This window comes from Periophthalmus magnuspinnatus, chromosome 15, assembly GCF_009829125.3.
Source record: "Periophthalmus magnuspinnatus isolate fPerMag1 chromosome 15, fPerMag1.2.pri, whole genome shotgun sequence".
Classification (NCBI taxonomy): Eukaryota; Metazoa; Chordata; class Actinopteri; order Gobiiformes; family Gobiidae; genus Periophthalmus; species Periophthalmus magnuspinnatus.
Genome location: NC_047140.1, coordinates 8122048 through 8140025, shown reverse-complemented (window position 1 = coordinate 8140025; position 17978 = coordinate 8122048). Strand labels below are relative to the sequence as shown.

Here is a 17978-nt window from a genome sequence, read left to right as displayed (position 1 = left end):
GAGAATGCTGAAATGGATTGCAGCATTTCAAAAAGCTTTCTTTAAAATACAGAAGGAAAAATGTTGCATGGTTGCTATTTCATAAGAGCCAATAGCTTAAACGCTCAATAAGAAATGGCACACCAAAGGGTACACAGATTTTTTGCAAGGACAGATGAGTAAAATTAAACTGCACATGTCCCATTGGGGTACCCTTACTTGTTGAGTGTTGATTTTGCCTGTGGAAACTCTTAATATCTGTGTTGTGTTTTAACTTGCATTCCCCTGGAGGCAGGGCATTGTCAAGTAAGTATGACAGGACTGATAGAGCTGTTAGCATTAGCATCAGGCTAGCTCTACGACACAGGCCAGGCTTCTGATAGAAAGTGACCGCTGACACATGATACTCCAATTAGAGTTGTCAGTATTAGTGTTGTTGATGTTGCAGCATCATCTGTACATAAATATATGAAGCTTTCTCTTAAATTGCAACAAATGGAATTAGTAAATATAGTAAAAATTAGCAGGCCCAAAATTGAACCTTGGTGTACTCCTTTACTTAAAGTTTAAAAATGTATTTAAACTACTACTTTCTGGGTTCAGTTTGAAAGATAATTTTGGAACCAATTACATGTAGCATTGTCAAATTTAGATGACGCATTTTATGATCTACTGAATCAAAAGCTGTAGATAAATCAATAAACAGAGCTATGCAATCTTGTTTTGTCATCAAGGGCTGAGAAAATGTCATTCATAAAACTTTTATGGTTGCAGTGACAGTACTGTGCCCTTTTCTGAAACAGGATCAGGCTTAAAATGGAGCATTTATTTAAATGAATTGTAACTTGACCTGCCATTAACTTTTAAAAAATTTTTGCAAGAAAAGGTAATTTAGATACTGGGCAGAAAATATTTACATTTTTAGTTATCCCCTCTTTATGTAAAGGCAAAACATGTGTCGTTTTCCATCATTTTGGTAGAACTGCCAATTGAATTGACAAATTAAAAATAGAGGTTGAATTAAATAAGGGGCAGCTAGTAATAGAAGTTTTGGATCATTGACCATAGTTTATAAAATACCTTTTAGAAGATGTTAAAAGAAAAAATGTTCTGATTCCTTGTTGACCATTCGCTGCCTAAAGACTGGAGCTGTTACATGCCCCCTGCAGATTACAGATGTGGATGAAGGATCAGATTGTGTATATGTCCTGACTGTGCATGTTAGCATCTGCGGCCTGATGGAGAATTAGCATGGGAGCATTGTGCTAGCATGTAGCATTAGCCGCCGCCATGATCTCTCAAAGTGTGTGTCTATGTTCTCTGTGGGTGTGAAACTGGTGGATGATGACAGGTGGAAGACACTGAAACAAACCAATATTTCACTAATTTATTTAGCTGGAAAATGTTTGCTGCACAATGTATTATTTTAATTTTTTTGTGTTTTTGTAATTTTTTGCTTTTTGGCATACATTTTTGATTACCAATGACAAGATCTCATATTTTCTATTATCCTAAATAACTAAATAAAATTAATAAACAAATAGTAAAATTAAACAAAAAATACAATTGAATGCAAATTTAAATAAATAAATGCAAAAATATTATAAAGCTTGTGTGTTGTGAGTGGTGTGTAGTGTTGTGCGTCCGTGTGTCTTTCTAAAGCTCTTTACTTGGTTCTGTCCCTCTGCTCTCCAGGGGATCCAGGTAACTCTGTCTACCTGTCCACTGTCCCTTCATGCTACTGTATTTGTGCTCTGTTAGCATTAGCCACATTAGCCACATTAGCCACATTAGCGTTAGACCTTACCTTAATCTACTCCTGGAACTTCAGAAATCTTGCCAATGTTTTAATAGCTTTATTTTGGTGCATTTTACCCATGGATCAAAATCTTTCCAAACTCACTCCAAGTTTGCATTCTTTTCCTCATGACAGTGGTTATAAAGGCTCACTGAATGGGTGGGTGACTTGTCCATGCGATGGTTGTGGTGTCATCGGTTCCTCCACTTGTCTGTCTGTCTGAATTTATCCTTATAATAAAATTAAACTTTTCAATCTGGTGAAAAAAAAAAAAAAAAAATCTATAAATGTCTTGTTTTGTAGACCTCCAGTGAGTCGAGCAACTCCACAGCCTGAAAAACTGCAGAAGAACAATGTCTCCAAGAAGAAGCGAGTCGTGGAGGTGTGTTGTATAAATATGATATAATTGTGATATTCTTTTTTGGCACAATAAGTTCAGTTAAATTAGAACATTAAAAGTATGGCTTTATTCAGAGTGTGTCTGTGTCATTCAGGTATGATCCACAACAAATGAAAAATACAATTCTGTCAACTGGACAAAAGTTTTAGAGTGAAAACATGGATGAACGGCGAAATGTCTAAACTCAAAAATTCAATTCTGTCAACTGGACAAAAGTTTTTCTTTTGCTATAGTCAAACTATGTCAAAATAAAAATTTGACAGATACTAAATCAAGTCCAGCCCAAGACTTCATAAGGAAAATCATGAATAAAATCTGTCTTTCTGTCAATTTTTCTTTCAAAAACCAGGAGGTTTATGTGAACTGTTGCGATATTGATATTATTGCACTATATAGTATAATTCTTCTCTGAACGTGTGTGTAGGATCTGGAGCTGGAGCACGTGTTTGGCTTCAGGGGCTACGACTGTCGGAACAACCTGCACTACCTCAACGACGGCACAGAGATCGTCTACCACACCGCCGCAACCGCCATCGTGCACAGCTTCAGCAACGGTAACCATAGTGACATTATGAGCATACAGTACATCAGAATGTTGTACATTTCTGATTATTTAATAAAAAAAATCAACTACAGCTTCACAGACAAAAATCTATAAAAAAATCTATTAATTTCAGAGTCTTAACCAAAGCCCAACCTCACTCTTGCCTGTGTAAATGTGGTATAAATGTGGTGACACATGAGGGCAGCCAGGCTTTCAGCAATCAACCCATGGGCAGCTGTGACCCCAAACGTACCTTATGTTTTACTTGTGGCCAATCTGTATGTTGTGCAGGAACGCAGAGCTTCTACCAGGAGCACACAGATGACATCTTGTGTCTGACAGTGAACCAGCACCCCAAGTACAAGAACACCATCGCCACGGGACAGATCGGTACTGTCACTATTACACTGTGTAAAGTGTGTATATGTGTATACTATAGTCCGTGTGGGAGACTCACTAATGTGCACTCAGGGCCCTGCTTTACTCCTGCTTCTTTTTAACCTGCCTGCTTTTTTTGCACTGACCCCAGTTCACTAACACTATTAGACCTGGTATTATTAACACAATGATGTAATGTATGCACACAGTTTAAAGGAACCTTCTCTGAATCCATTTTAAATCATTTTATAGTAGTGCTACTCTGTTAAACTGTTTTATTTCCATAGTATTTAATTTTCAGAAGTGTTTTTTATTTTATTTATATTATAGGTACATTTGTTTTTCCATATGATATAGTTTATAGTCATTAGGCAGTTGGTTTGGTAACTAGCAGGATCACATATTGGTTACATATTTCTGTCCACAAGTTTAACTGAATAAGTTGAATATGTTTTCTTATCACTGAACTCATGACTTCAAATGAAATGCGGTTAAAACAGGAGCATTTTTAACATGGAAAGATACACCTGTGAAGCTGAATTACATAATACATATATTATACAAGAGAAACACTCCTAGGTTTCTCTTGATATAGAGAAATATCATAATAGAGGAAGAGGTCAATTATCATTTTTAATCTTGCTGCCAAATTTTTGTATGTGGTGGTGAGAGAAGTTGTATGTAGCCTGCGCTCGTCCAGTTTTGAAAAAATAACAATCACAACTGAACCTGTGTTGCCAGAGCCTTAATCTACAGATAGAGGACACATACAAATACAAAAATATAAAATACTGCAGCACCAGAGGCTGCACTAGCACTGATTACTGATTGGTTGCGGATCAGAGAGAGGATTTTAGGTTTAAACCAGCTGGATTCCAGCATTGAAATTGGCAACACAAATGAAACTCATGTGAGGCTCATTCTGCTTTATTACTGGATAATCGTCTTGACAACTAAAACACCAAACTATAACGTAAACAACTTTTCCATCATGTCCAATATTTTTGTGATTAAGAAAACATCAGCATCAGAATTGTTATCAGTAAAAGCCATATTTGATTTGAACATGTTTACTGTATATTTGGGAACAGGTCATGGAATTTAAAGGGCCCATATTGCTCTGTTTTCTGATCTGTTATAATCTCTACAGAAAAAGGTAAGAGGTAGCTGTTGACTTGAAAACTATCGCTTCATAACATCACAAGGTGGAACAGAGCATTTTGAGCTTGGGAGATATAGACAGACTAATAATAAAGAGTTACTCAAACATGTGTGAATGAAACAAAACACAACTCCAGGTCTGTTTTTGAGGAAGTAACATGACTTAAAGCTCACAAGAGTCAATTTTGTAATATAGGACCTTTAAAGTCAAAAACCTATATATAATTCCTTTAACTGAAGCCCAGACCAAAAAACATTTTAGCCGTAATGATGAGAGAAAACAGTAAGTTGAGTTGCTGTTACAGTTGAACCCTATTGTACACATGTGCATGAGCCTCAGGTCAGGTTTTCATGTTTTGGTTTTGTTCTTTTGTTTTTCTGTGTTTGGCTGGCCTCATTTCCACCATCGCTCCCTCACTCTTCAGGTGACTGCAGCGAGTTTCCAGGTAACAACCGCACCGCCTCCCCATCGCAGAGGCCCCAGGAGCCGGAGCCCAGTGTCCTCTGTATATACAGTGATTCAACCAGGACAGACTAAATAGACTCGTGAGGGAGTGGGGAGAAAAAATCAGTCATGTCAGCAATATGGTGAACCTAAATATGGGAAAAAGCTTACTTTAAGTAAATCCAAAAACATATACCTTTAAACATCCTCCTGAAACATTTGCAATTTCAGCAATTTGAATGCAGACATTTTTAGAAAGAGTCTGGTGATGGTTTATGGTCTTCAAAACAGCACAGGATTTCTACCTATAATGGAACAATCAACAAAACAACAGATTGCATTGTTTGTACCCTCAGCGTAGATTGTATTTAAACGGACATAGTTGACCTGCTAACCACCACATTCTAAGATCAAAAGTGAGCATGGCCATAATTCCAGCTCCATCAACTCCAGTTCACTTTGTACTGAAAAACTGTCGCCCCTTTCTCCGTAACTGCTGCTGTCAGGCTTGTCATTTTGGTCTTAAAAACAGAAAGATCATGTACAAAATGTAAAATGTTCATATTAACCCACAGGTTAATACAAACATTTTATTTTGCTATTTTGTCCTTAAATCAAGATATGAACATCAATAATAGCCAAATCAGGTGCCTTCTTTCCCCGAAGTCGCTCTGGCTAGTGTTAGCACCAGATTTGATTGCCAGTGTTGCTAAGCAGCGTTTCCTTCAACAGCCTGTCTCCAGATTGGCTCTCTGGTTGGTATGATACTCAAGGAATTCCAAATATGGAACTCTGCTCCAAATTTGTCCCCACAGCCTCGATGAGCTTCATTTGGCTGGAGCCGAACTTCACACTCCCTTATGCAATTTTTTTTATAATATGTGTCTTTTAAATTCAGATACAATATTTAGCTAGATAGATAAAGAAGACTTGAGCTCAAGATTTGTTTGGGTTTACAAAGGCTAGATGGTGGTGGAGAGGCTGAGGAGGGTTATGACTCTTCTGCTGCAGCACAGAAGGGATAGAAGTGGGTTGTAAAGAAAATAATAGTTGTAGTAGTGGTAGTAGTAGTCTTCAATCAGTAACTTAAACAGGTTAATCCTTAACCCGATTAATACTAAAAGTTAAACTGTGATTGCCTGACAGTGACAAACAGGTGAAAAGAGGGAAAGACATGGACTCTTCCTGGTTGAATAGATTTTTCCAGTTCATAAACATAAATCATAAACTACAAAATTAATCTTGAAACAATGCTAAAGATGCTAATGCTGCTCTCGGGCTCCTGGTGCGTCTGCAGGCTGCTTGCCTCCCTAACTGCTCTGTTTGTCCTGGTCGTCCCCTCTCTTCTTCACTCACACTTTGGTTCACTCTCTGATTCAGACTAAATCATGTTTCCTCTCTCCCCCTCCCCTCCCCTCAGGCAGCACGCCGTCCATCCACATCTGGGACGCTCTGAGTAAGCAGACCCTGTCCATCCTGCGCTGCCCCCACAGTAAAGGAGTGGGATACGTCAACTTCAGCGCCACGGGGAAATTGCTGTTGTCCGTGGGAGTGGAGCCGGAGCATACCATCACTGTGTGGAGGTGGCAGGAAGGTCTGAAATGTTTGGAATAGTTGTATATATTAATATTATTCATGTTTATTAAATATTGGCTTTATGGGGCAGCAGTAGGCCAGCAGCAAGAGACATGTGCCCATAAACTTTAACCCCTATCTCAGACTGGTCCTCAGACAATTGCTGTTTGATTTCCAATATATTTAAATTTTTTAGAAATGGACATAGCTAACCCACTAGCTGCTGCATTGCAATATATTTTTAGAATTTTCTTTGAAGTCCTTTGAAGTATTGTAAACGACTACAGGAGCATTCAAATGTGCGAGCAGATTGAAATATGCACTACACAACAACACAACAAACTAATGCAAGAACCCCAAGCATTTCAGAACATGTTTTCTTCTTTGCAAAGGACATTTAATTATTTTAATAATTGCAGCCTTTATGGTCTGATTGTCATCTTGATTCGAATAAGATATATACTGTGCAGCCTTATCGCTGGTGCACTTCATGTGAGTGGCACACTGCGAGAACACCACAAACAGCAGTCGGTTTGTGTGCAGTCTGAGCGAGGTGTAAGATGGACAGTTTGATCTACAACCAGGATGAGGGGCTTAGACATAATTTATCTCCTGTTTATAACTTCACACAAGGAAAACAATAGGACTATCCAGTATGCTAATAGGTGTGAGAGCATCCATTATGTATCTACCGGTAATTGTGATCTGTCTGTCTGAACAGTTTTTTGTTTTTCCTCATCACAACCAGCCACTTTGTTGTAGAGACCCGTCTCCAGATGTAGAGCCAGGAGCTCGGTGGTGCCTAATGCATGTTGTGGGTTGTAACTGTAGGTGGCACTAGGGCTGACATGTGTTGTCCTGGGAAATTAACTCTAGTATAAGATTAAACCTTCATGGGCAAATATTTAACCCTAACTACAACCACAAACCCCTGCTGTGTGTGTGACAGGGACGCGCGTGTGCTGCCGGGCGGGGCATCCAGACCGGATCTTCGTAGTGGAGTTCAGACCAGACTCAGACACTCAGTTTGTGTCTGTGGGCATCAAACATGTGAAGTTCTGGACTCTGGCCGGAGGAGCGCTCATGTACAAGAAGGGCGTGGTGGGCACAGTGGAGGACGGGCGCCTGCAGACGATGCTCTCAGTGGCATTTGGGGCCGTGAGTATCAGCTCTGCTCTCACAATACAAAAACTTTATATCAAGTAGGGCTCTGATATGTGAAAAAATTCAATCAATTCAATTCTTTTCTTTTTAAAGGTACACTGTGCAATATTTCTGTGCTCTATCTGCTTATCTGCACAGAGATGTTATTGATTTGCCTTGAATGTTTCACAGTATGTCATAGGGTTTTCAAAAGTATCGAAAATCAGATACTGATTGATACTAAAACTAGCATTGAAACTAGATTAGATAGATGGACTCATTTGAGAAAGGACTGATACTAAAAAAGTCACATTTACAAGAAAGAATGATCTTGAGCTGTATCAGAACAAGTATAAGACACATAGACTAGTGTACACCATGGACCATTATGAACCTACTGGACGACTGAGGGATTACACAGATATAAGGCCACATGGGAATATAAAAGAAAGTACTATGATTTAATGTTGAAAATCACATATTGTCTAGATAAAGATTTTTTTATGATCGTTTTATCAGAATCTGTATTCAGTATGAAATCTGTTCCTTAGTATCTAAATCGAGTTTGAAATTTTAGTATTGTGACAACACTAGTATAGCATTAACTGTCTTATTCAATTAAACTTTAAAAATACCTTGAAAAAAACATGAATTCTTACTAGGAGTGATCTGCTCTCCACAGATCTGACCTTTAACTTGCCTGATGGCATCACCTGTTTGCCCCCAATGAAGTTAGATAAGTGTAATGCCATACTGTGGAACATGCAAGGCAAATTTTTTACACCTCCATGTAAAAAAAGAAGTGTTGGATCCTCCAACACAAGAGTTTCATATTGCAGGTTTAAAAACAAATAATTATGGTTTTCAATCTTAGTTCTGCAATATTCTACAATATTCTGCTCCGCCCACAAGCCTACATCATCCCTGCTCCCACATGACAATTCTCCATAAATATACAAAACCAGGATATAAAACAATATACTACAACTTCACAAACGTCGTGCAACGTGCAGTAGTTTCATTAACAGGATGCACGCTGATCGTGTAGTGATAGTGCTCTGAAGTGACTTAGCACAGCGAGCAAAGGCAGGAGAGACTCAGAGCGTCCAAAACGTAAGTGAAACATGTTAATACATTGTTTGACAATACAAGGTACCAGGGTGATCTAAATATGTTTTGTATTAGCAGTTATAAAATAAAAATATCCCATCTTTAAGATCAATGTAACGTCTTCTAATAGTTAATGCAGATTGCACCCTATCATTTTATCAGTTTTAAATTCCCTGTCAATGAAGCTTTCAATAATCTCATTTACTGCACTGAAACGTAGAAAGAGATCATGATCTTTATATAGTTTATGTCTGATATTGTTAAAATGTCCTATTTTGGAGTTTGGTGTGTTGTGTTGTAGAATAACCTGACGTTCACGGGAGGCATAAACGGTGACGTGTACGTGTGGAGGGAGCACTTCCTGTTGAGGGTGGTGGCTAAAGCTCACACCGGCCCTGTATTCACAATGTACACCACTCTGAGGGACGGGCTGATCGTCACGGGGGGGAAGGAGAGACCGTGAGTTGGAAATCACTATCCTATACACATACATGTATACTCACAAATACTACTACAGTTGTGCAGTGCAGAACATAGGACACGTCCAAACTGTTTTGTACTGTGAAGAATTTTTACCAATATACTAGTGACACAGAATGTGTCACTAGTATATGTCTAGTTTTAAAATGAAAATATTACATGATAAACTAATTTTAAATTTGCTTCATGATGTAGTATACCATATGGTCTAGAGGGGAAGGGGTCATTTGACCACAATTTTTTTATTTTACATTTTAATAACTGTTATGTTTTAATTCTACTTTTTGTATTTAATAAAGTGAGAAAAAAAGAATGTTGGTTGCCATTTCAGGCTGCATGCAAAAGTGTTTACTGTATGTTCAAAAAGGAACAAGCAATATCTACCGGTATATACCGTTATGAAAGACACGAAATAAAGATTTTGTCAAAATGTATTTATTAACAAATTAATTAATACATTTTATTATTATTTTTTACATTTTTATAGATTTGTTGAAATGCAAATAACTAAACAAACTAAGTAAATCAATCAAACAATCAATAAATCAATCAATAAATCAATAATAAATCAATAAATGTGTAGCATCAACAGACAAACATTTGCTACTATGTCAAAAAAATCTAGACTTTCTGCTCCGTGCCAGTTGTATGGACTCTGATCAGCGGGAGCTGTACAACATGGACTCTTGAGATGATGGAGCTTATGCCGAAGGCTCGTCCACTGTAGACCTTCTTCTGAAACATTTTGGCATTTTGGCCCACTTTGGTTTTCTGGAAACTGGTTTGTTTGTTGTGGACTTGAACAGCCTGGACCATAACCTCTGTAGCGGGCGTGGAATAAGCCTGCTCCACCTGGAGGCTGTCTCAGTCTCATGAATCAGGGCACCATCTGCCTCCTCAAACAGTTTCTGGATGTCTTCTAGGATTTCAGTGTTGTCCCATGACAATTCCTCCTTCACCTGTTCCATAACTGCTGTGATCATCACATCCTTGTCCTCGTAATGCTCCTGGATATCAGTCTCAGCTTCTTCCTGGAGGATGGTCTCAGTGATCTCTGCCTCCTCCACATTGGCTGGAGTGAGAGGAGCTTCAATCGTGGCGCTTCGGTTGTCTTCTCCTGATTCCTGATTTTCTGGCACCTCAGCTCTGGATTCAGCAGATGTGTGAGGTGGGTCGTGACTGTGTTGAGAAACAGCCTCTCCGTTGTCCTCATGTCCAGTTGTTTTTTCAGGTGAACATACAGTCTTCTCAGCAGAGGATGTGGTCTCTGCTCCCTGATAAAGGTCGTGGCTACAACTGGAGGGTGTAGACTCTGTCACCTGATAAAGTTCCAGGGAGTCATCACTCGTTTCTGGATCTGATGGTTGGATTACAAGAGGGCGGGGCTTAGGATTAGCTGGTTTCCTTGTTGCTAATCTTTTAGCTCTCTCCTCCTGTTCAGACTGTACAACCCTTTCCAGATACTGTCTTTGCAGTGAGAAGTAGTCTGTCTCAGCCACACTCATTAAGTCCTTGGCCGCTTGAGAGTAGCCGTCACCATGAGGCAGATGCTCCATGGTGATGTATGGATGGAGGAGAGCTTCTGCTGGTGTAATCCTCTTGTATGGATCCAGCTCAAACATCTTCTTGAGAAGGTCACAAAAAGCTTCTCTGTCCTTAAACTCTGGACCAGTCTCAAACACTTTGTGGTTTTTGATGATGTCCTCCAGATGGCGTGGAAGAATAAAAGACATGTGAGGGAACTCTCCAGTGGTAAAGTAGTACTCCATCAATGTCTTCAGGCTCCACTTTGAGTCCCTCTTGGCGAAGTACTTTTCGCTCAACAGCCCCTCATTCAGCATTTCTTCTGACGGTGTTCCCAGGAAGGAAACTAACCTGGTGACCTGATCAAACTGGGAGCAGCACGTGAACCCTTGGTCTTTCCAATACCAGAAGATGAGGCAGCAGGCCAGACTCCACATGTCCACCGCCTCCGACAGCGGCAGACCCAGGGACACCTCAGGCGAACGGAAGGCCACAGGCTGCAGCTGCATTCCCTGCTTCACTTCAACACGCTCCATGGCCACACCAAAGTCTATGAGCTTGACTTTAAACGGGTGTTTCTCCTGGTCCACCAGCATGATGTTGTCCGTTTTGATGTCCGTGTGCATCACTCCGATGGTTTTCAGGCCGAGTAAAGCCACCAGGAGCTGCTTGGTCATAGGGCGGATTTCGCTCAGAGAAAACTTGGACTGCTTTTTCATCTGGTCCTCAACACTCCGATCCAGTATCTGGAACGCCATACACTGATGGCCGTCAAATTCAAAATGTTCAATGAATTTGATGAGGTTGAAAGTGTCTGGGTCCAGCTGGCTTATCCGTTGTAACATCTTCAGCTCTTCTATGAAGAAGTAATTTGCATTCTGGTTCTTTTTCATGACTTTCATAGCCACGACTTCTTTAGTCACTCGATTTTTGCACTTGGCCACTTTGCCAAAACACCCCTGTCCGAGGAGCTGGAGCACCTTGTATTTACTGTGGCTTTTGACTTTAGGGTTAGACATGTTGGACTTAATAGTTCACACGGCTAACACAACAGTAATAGTAACACAAGTGAAGCGTGCTTTCTCTGAGAGTATAGTGTGTGCTTTCTCTGAGCGTCTGAGTAGAAATGAGGTAACTTTGAACAGTGCACTTGCTAAACTACCTTCACTCTGTTGATGACATCACATAGTAATGTGATGTCATATTGCCAGATGGTATCCATGGTTACCCAGAGTTCCAGAATAAGAATCTAGGACTGTTGCCATAGCAATGTAATCAAACAGAGCTTATAACAGGACACTGAAACCCATGACAATTTTTTAAATTACAATTATTATTTTAAAATCCCTGTTGATTACATTGTATTTTTTGTTAAAGTATTCAAAAGGTGAATTCACAAATCCTCCACCTGATCATTTCTATTAGAGACTGGAAACTTGAAGTCGATGTATTTCAACAAAAATCTGAATTAAAAAAATATTGATTTTTAGCTGCCTCCACCTGTATTATTGGCATTACATTACTGGCCTATAGAATGTTGTGATTTCTTCGGAAAACCAGCCCTGTGTAGTTTAACTGTGTTAATTCCATCACTATAGCACCACAGGTGGTAAATAATGGTAGAGATTATTTATGTTGTTCAAATGTTCAACTGTGTAGTACTGTAAGTTTTTTTCTTAAATCATAGATTTATTTCTGCTGTAACTGTTGGGTTTAAACAGATGTTTTCAATTATAAAAAAAAAACTGCAATAAAATAAATCAGAATAACATAAATAACATAAATCAGCTGAAATCCAGATTTTTTATTTTATTATTTAAATTTTCCCTTTCCACTTTTTTATTACAGTGTTTCAGCAGGTTATGTCCCAGAGGATCTGTCTGTGCTTTTTTGAAGACATTTTGTTTTTGATTGACTGTGTTTCCAGGACTAAAGAGGGTGGGGCGGTGAAGCTGTGGGACCAGGAGATGAAACGCTGCAGAGCTTTTCAGTTAGAGACCGGCCAGCAGGTGGAGTGTGTGCGCTCTGTCTGCAGAGGGAAGGTACTCTGAAACTCTCAGGAATCTTACCTTTGTAATAGTAAGACTGAGATAACACGCACTACCAGTCAAGAGTCTGGACACACTCATTCACTGTTTTGTTTTTACTACTACTATACAGAAGACATCAAATATATGAAGCAAGTTATATGGAATGGTGAAGTACAGAAAAAAGGTCAGCTCAGATCCTTTAAGTATCTTCCCTTTGCTCGAAAAATATTTAGTAGCCTTATTATTTTTCTACATAATTCCATATATCTTTTTTCATATATTTCATATATATATATATATATATATAGATATAGATAACTTAAAAATATAAATGTACAGGCTCATTGGTTAAAAATAATCTAATTTGAGGACACAAGGAGATTCTTAATGTATAATAATGTATTTTTATGATAAGTTATAAAATGGTTCACAGTTGGTTGAGTGTTTGTCGTCTGATCCAAAGGTTGGAGGTTTGAGTCCTGCTCTTGACATAAACATCATTGGTTGAGCGGTCAGATCCACTGACCCACAGGTTGGCTGTGCAATTCCACAGATGAATGCTGTTGTGTCCTTGGGCAAGACACTTAACCCACCACGCCCCCAGTGTCTGTGTACACTGGTGTATGAATGTGTGTATGAATGTGTGTGTAAATGGGCGAGTGGTTCCTAGATGTAAAGTGCTTTGACTGCCTTGAATGTGGAACAGCACTGTATAAAATTGTGACCATATTGGATGTTCTCCAGGTAGAGTAGCTCTCAATGAACAGCTGCTATGAATTTTAAAAAAAACTTCCCGTTGTGATGTCTGTGCTGAGCCCCAGTGTGGCGGTCGTGTGTGCTCAGGGTAAGATCCTGGTGGGGACCAAAGATGGCGAGATCATCGAGGTGGGGGAGAAGAACGCTGCGTCAAACATCCTGCTGGACAGTCACGGACGCGGGGCCGTGTGGGGTCTGGCCACTCACCCCAACAAAGATCTGTGCATCACCGCCTCTGACGACTGCAGCATCAGGCTGTGGGACCTCTGTGACAAGGTGCTGCTCCAGCTCATCTCGTTCACTCTACACATGTCCCGCAAAATCCATTTAAACACAATAAAGCTGCAAAGATCAACTCGTATAGTCCAGTGTGTTCAACTCAGTCTAGTTTGATTCCAATTCTGTATATTTTTATACAATGATAACACTAATCAGTGGTGGAAGAAGTACTCCATTTTGTTACTTAAGTAAAAGTACAGATACAAGAGAGAGATACAAAAAAATAGTATCAGTAAGTATCACATGAAAAAATCTACTTAAGTAAAATTACCTGTTTGAAAAGTACCTGTTTGAAAATGTACTTGTTTAAAAATGCACTTAAAGAGTAAAACGTGAAAGTTTTTCACACAGATGTTGAGATCTTATAAAACTGTAAATGTAGTGATTTTGATGATTTTGTGCTGAATTTTCTTCAACAGAAACATCAGTTGTTTTATTCTAACAGTTTTTTATTGGTTTATTTGTTGTAGATTTTTCTTTGCTGGAATTATGAATGTGTTAAAAAATAAACCAACAGGTCAAACAATAATAAAAATACTTTTACTTGTTAGTCCAGTTCAAAAATGGAGTGAAACTATCCACTTTAAAACTGACTTAAGTAAAGTGCAGACACCTAAAGTTTATACTTAAGTGCAGTATCACTTTTACAATCCTCCACTGATACTAACTCATTGAATACATTAATTCACGACTTAAACAAATAATCACAAATAGAATTTTTCATCAAAATCACACAGCTGATGTCATGAGTAATCCTTGTGTCATTTGAACTCAATCCCATGATGTGTGTGTACTTTATGCAGCACTTTCTCAGTGTGTTTGGTTTGTGTGCACAGAAGCTGTTGAACAAAGTGTGTGTGGGCCATGCGGCGCGCTGTGTGAGCTACAGCGCAGACGGGGACATGCTCGCCGTGGGGATGAAGAACGGGGAGTTCCTGGTGCTCCTCTCCATCTCCCTCAAGATGTGGGCCAAGAAACGTGACCGCAGCGCCCCCATCCAAGACATACGGTACTACACTGCACTGCTACTGTGTGTTCAGAGGTTTGGAGAGGAAAGATTAGGACGGTTAACATAGCTATAAAATATCCAAACTCACTATTCTATCTTTTCAAAGTTCAAACTAAAACTATTTTCAAAAGATCTGAGGGAAAAGTGTATAAAAAAATAAGTCCCCCTCCCTGTAGATCTTCATGTGTGAATACTACAGAGGGACACTGTCTCATGAGTTCCCTGGTGCTGTGCAGGTTTAGTCCAGAGCGCCGCCTGCTGGCCGTGGCGGTGGATAACACTGTAGATGTGTACGACATGACGGCCGGCCCCAGTCTGAGCCGTGTGCTTTACTGCAGCGATATCCCAGCATGCATCCTGCAGCTGGACTTCTCTGCAGACAGCGCCTACATACAGGTCTGGTCATTATGATCATGGATGTGTTTGTAGGCCACATGCTCAATGTTCCACTGCTCTGTGTGTGCAGGTTTCCACTGGAGCGTACAAGCGCCTGGTGTTTGAGGCTCTCACAGGCAAACTGGTGACGGATCAGAACATCATCGACAGGATCACCTGGGCCTCGTGGACCAGGTACAGTGTAATCAATGTTATAACACATGTACAGTGCCATTATTTACCCTGTGTGTGCCCTCAGTATCCTAGGAGACGAGGTGCTGGGGATCTGGCCCCGCAGCGCAGACAAAGCAGATGTGATCTGTGCCTGTGTGTCCCACGCTGGAGCCAACATCGCCACAGGAGACGACTTTGGACTGGTCAAACTCTTCGACTTTCCCTGCACAGACAAGTTTGTGAGTACCTCCTCAGCACTAACGATTCAGTTTGGAGTTTATACCGTCACTGCAGACAGTGGCCCCTAGAGACAGGATATCATGAGATCCTCCTCAGTAAGTGGGTGGAGCAGTAGACGGATAGTGCTCCCCCATCACTCTGTGTGTGTCCACAGTCCTCTTGTTGATGACGGCTCTTTGTGTCCTCAGGCCAAACACAAGCGCTACCTCGGCCACTCAGCTCATGTGACCAACATCCGCTTCTCCAGTGAGGACAAGTTTGTGGTCAGCACTGGAGCAGATGACTGCAGGTACTGGCCTACAAGTTTACAATGACCCTAGGTGTGTTTTTGTCTTAAGTCTAGTGACGGCTACGAGGAAGACTCATGACCTGAACACTACACTGTAGATGAGACGTGATTGCTGAACAGTGTGGTCTCCATCTATAAAACATATATATTTTGTCTGTCTAACATGTTCTCATATCCCTGCTCGGTTCCAGTGTGTTTCTGTGGAAATGCCTGTGATGAAAACGAGGCACCGCTTTGGATGAGACGCGCCTTAAACAAAGCACCACAAGTGATCAGAAGAACATCTCATCTGCCACACGTTTCACACAGGTCAGGACCAGGAGGACCACGAAGCTCTGCTGGTGCTGCAGTTTGCCAAATGAACGCCACAGTTTAGCATAGTTTAGGCCGATAGGTGGTGGGGACTATCGACAATACACTGAAAAAGCAATGCTTTTACCTGAGGACGGCTTCATTCACATTAAGTTTCAAATATTTATTCAAAGAAACATATATGCAGCGCACTCCTGATTGTTTTTATCAGTAACATGCATTTTTAGCCTTTACGTGCCTCCATATGTTTTATTTTAATACATTTCCATACTGTATTTGATTTTAAAGGGGAAAAGATCTACCAGTTAAAATGACGTATGCAGTGTGCGAGGAGACAGGTGATTCGAGAAAATACCTGGATATTTGACATTCCAGTTTGTAATGGAGCTCTAGTGGGACATTTTGAGGAGCTGAATCGTGACAGATGCCCTTCCATCCCAGAGCCTTGGCAGTGGGACGCGCTCACACCGAAGTGCCTTTGTGGAATTTTCTGCCTGCGTTGATTTTTTATTTTGAATATGATTTCTAAATCATGATTTTGTACTCTGTCTGGTGCTACACTGAGAATGTTGGGTTGTTGATTTTGGAATTTGCTGCAGTATTCCGGTTTTCTGCATCCGAAGCACCGCGGTCGTGAACATGAGGCTGAAAATGCAGATATGTTAGAGGAGAAATATTTATAAATGTTGTAAAAATGTCTGTCCTAGGATTATGAATTATGGCAAATCTAATGCAAAAGGCCAAGGGTTGTGTTGCATAGAAACATATTATCAAAAGAATTTTATTTTGAAATTAAAATTGTAATATTGTGAAAATATTTTGGTACCATTTCACAATATGTAAATTCAAAGGCTAATATTAACTGTTATACATTCATACATACAGAGCTTGAATTACATCCCAATTAAAACTTCTACAGTTACACAAAATGAGTTTTAATTTAAAAGTATAATTTATAACATATCAAACTGTTTACAGAAGTTTATGAAAATATTTATATAATTGTCAAATGTAAAATGGTACCAATGTGACTATGGAGGTTTTCTTCCTTTGCTGAAAAAAAGACTATACTGTTGCATTATGGGAACTGTAGTTTACTCCATCCATACTGTATATTTATCTGCAATACATAATATTAGCATGATACTGCCGGTTAAATCTCTTTTTTACGTTCTGTGCCTGTTAAAAGTGGGACAGTTGGTAGACGTGGATTATGTAGGAGTTGGGATTGTCCATAGTGAATCAGTGGTCAGTATTGATACTTTGCAGTGACGTCATGCTGGGGAGATGTTAAGGAATCTGTGTACTGTTCTTACGGTCAGTTTCTAGGTAAACTTAAAAAAAAAAAAAAAAGCATAAACTGCTATTTCAAGTACTATGTGACATCATGCAGGACTGCCAGGTGTGTCTGATTTCAAACACATGGCTGCAGGGGCAGAGTTTGAAGCGTGGACACCTGTTAGACCAATCACACTGTTCCTCATATGTCCAGACGCCCCTCCTCCACTTTCACTCTCTTCCTAAGTCCTCCAGGTACTGCCTAGTTTACAAGTTCGAGTTGAAATATGGTTGTGGACGGAGTTTAGGCGTTTAGTTCTACTTTAAGGTCAGATTGGGTTGAAAATAACGCTGAGATTAAAGACAAAACTGAGTTACAGCTTCAGACAGAGCAGTGCCTCTAGTTGCTTTACCCCCTCAGCTCCAAAATATCAATACTGACTAGAATGAACGCAACAACAATAGATTTATAATAATGTTTTATGATATCAGTAAGAAGGACAGTAGTCTTTTATGGAATCTATACGTTTTCCCATTCGGTTGTCTAACACTCTATCACCAGTTTAACCCTGTAGGCGCCATTAGAGCCTCCAGTAATGCCACAAAAACATGTGAGTTCTTCCTAATTGCCTCTAAAATGGCTGCATCTCTCTTGTTAAGTTACCACTGCACTATGAAAAGAATCTATTTATTTTACAG

General features: G+C 39.8%; 1 protein-coding gene across 3 annotated transcripts in view; it reads left to right on the top strand.

Moving 5' to 3' along the window:
• Positions 1–16195, top strand: part of LOC117382843 (echinoderm microtubule-associated protein-like 6) — a 103206-nt gene extending 87011 nt beyond the window's left edge. Inside the window, exons 30-46 of one of the 3 annotated variants that reach the window (XM_055227506.1) lie at positions 271–285; positions 1675–1683; positions 2081–2159; positions 2602–2731; positions 3013–3111; positions 4686–4706; positions 6126–6299; positions 7230–7438; positions 8835–8992; positions 12465–12579; positions 13411–13599; positions 14439–14611; positions 14848–15007; positions 15078–15181; positions 15246–15399; positions 15589–15689; positions 15881–16195. In XM_055227506.1, the coding sequence (XP_055083481.1) occupies positions 271–285; positions 1675–1683; positions 2081–2159; positions 2602–2731; positions 3013–3111; positions 4686–4706; positions 6126–6299; positions 7230–7438; positions 8835–8992; positions 12465–12579; positions 13411–13599; positions 14439–14611; positions 14848–15007; positions 15078–15181; positions 15246–15399; positions 15589–15689; positions 15881–15905 (1915 nt within the window). In that variant the 3' untranslated portion in view covers positions 15906–16195. The remainder of the gene's footprint in view (positions 1–270; positions 286–1674; positions 1684–2080; positions 2160–2601; positions 2732–3012; positions 3112–4685; positions 4707–6125; positions 6300–7229; positions 7439–8834; positions 8993–12464; positions 12580–13410; positions 13600–14438; positions 14612–14847; positions 15008–15077; positions 15182–15245; positions 15400–15588; positions 15690–15880) is intronic. The other 2 variants (XM_055227505.1, XM_033980082.2) reach the window with 2 other exon arrangements.
• Positions 16196–17978: the final 1783 nt, after the last annotated feature.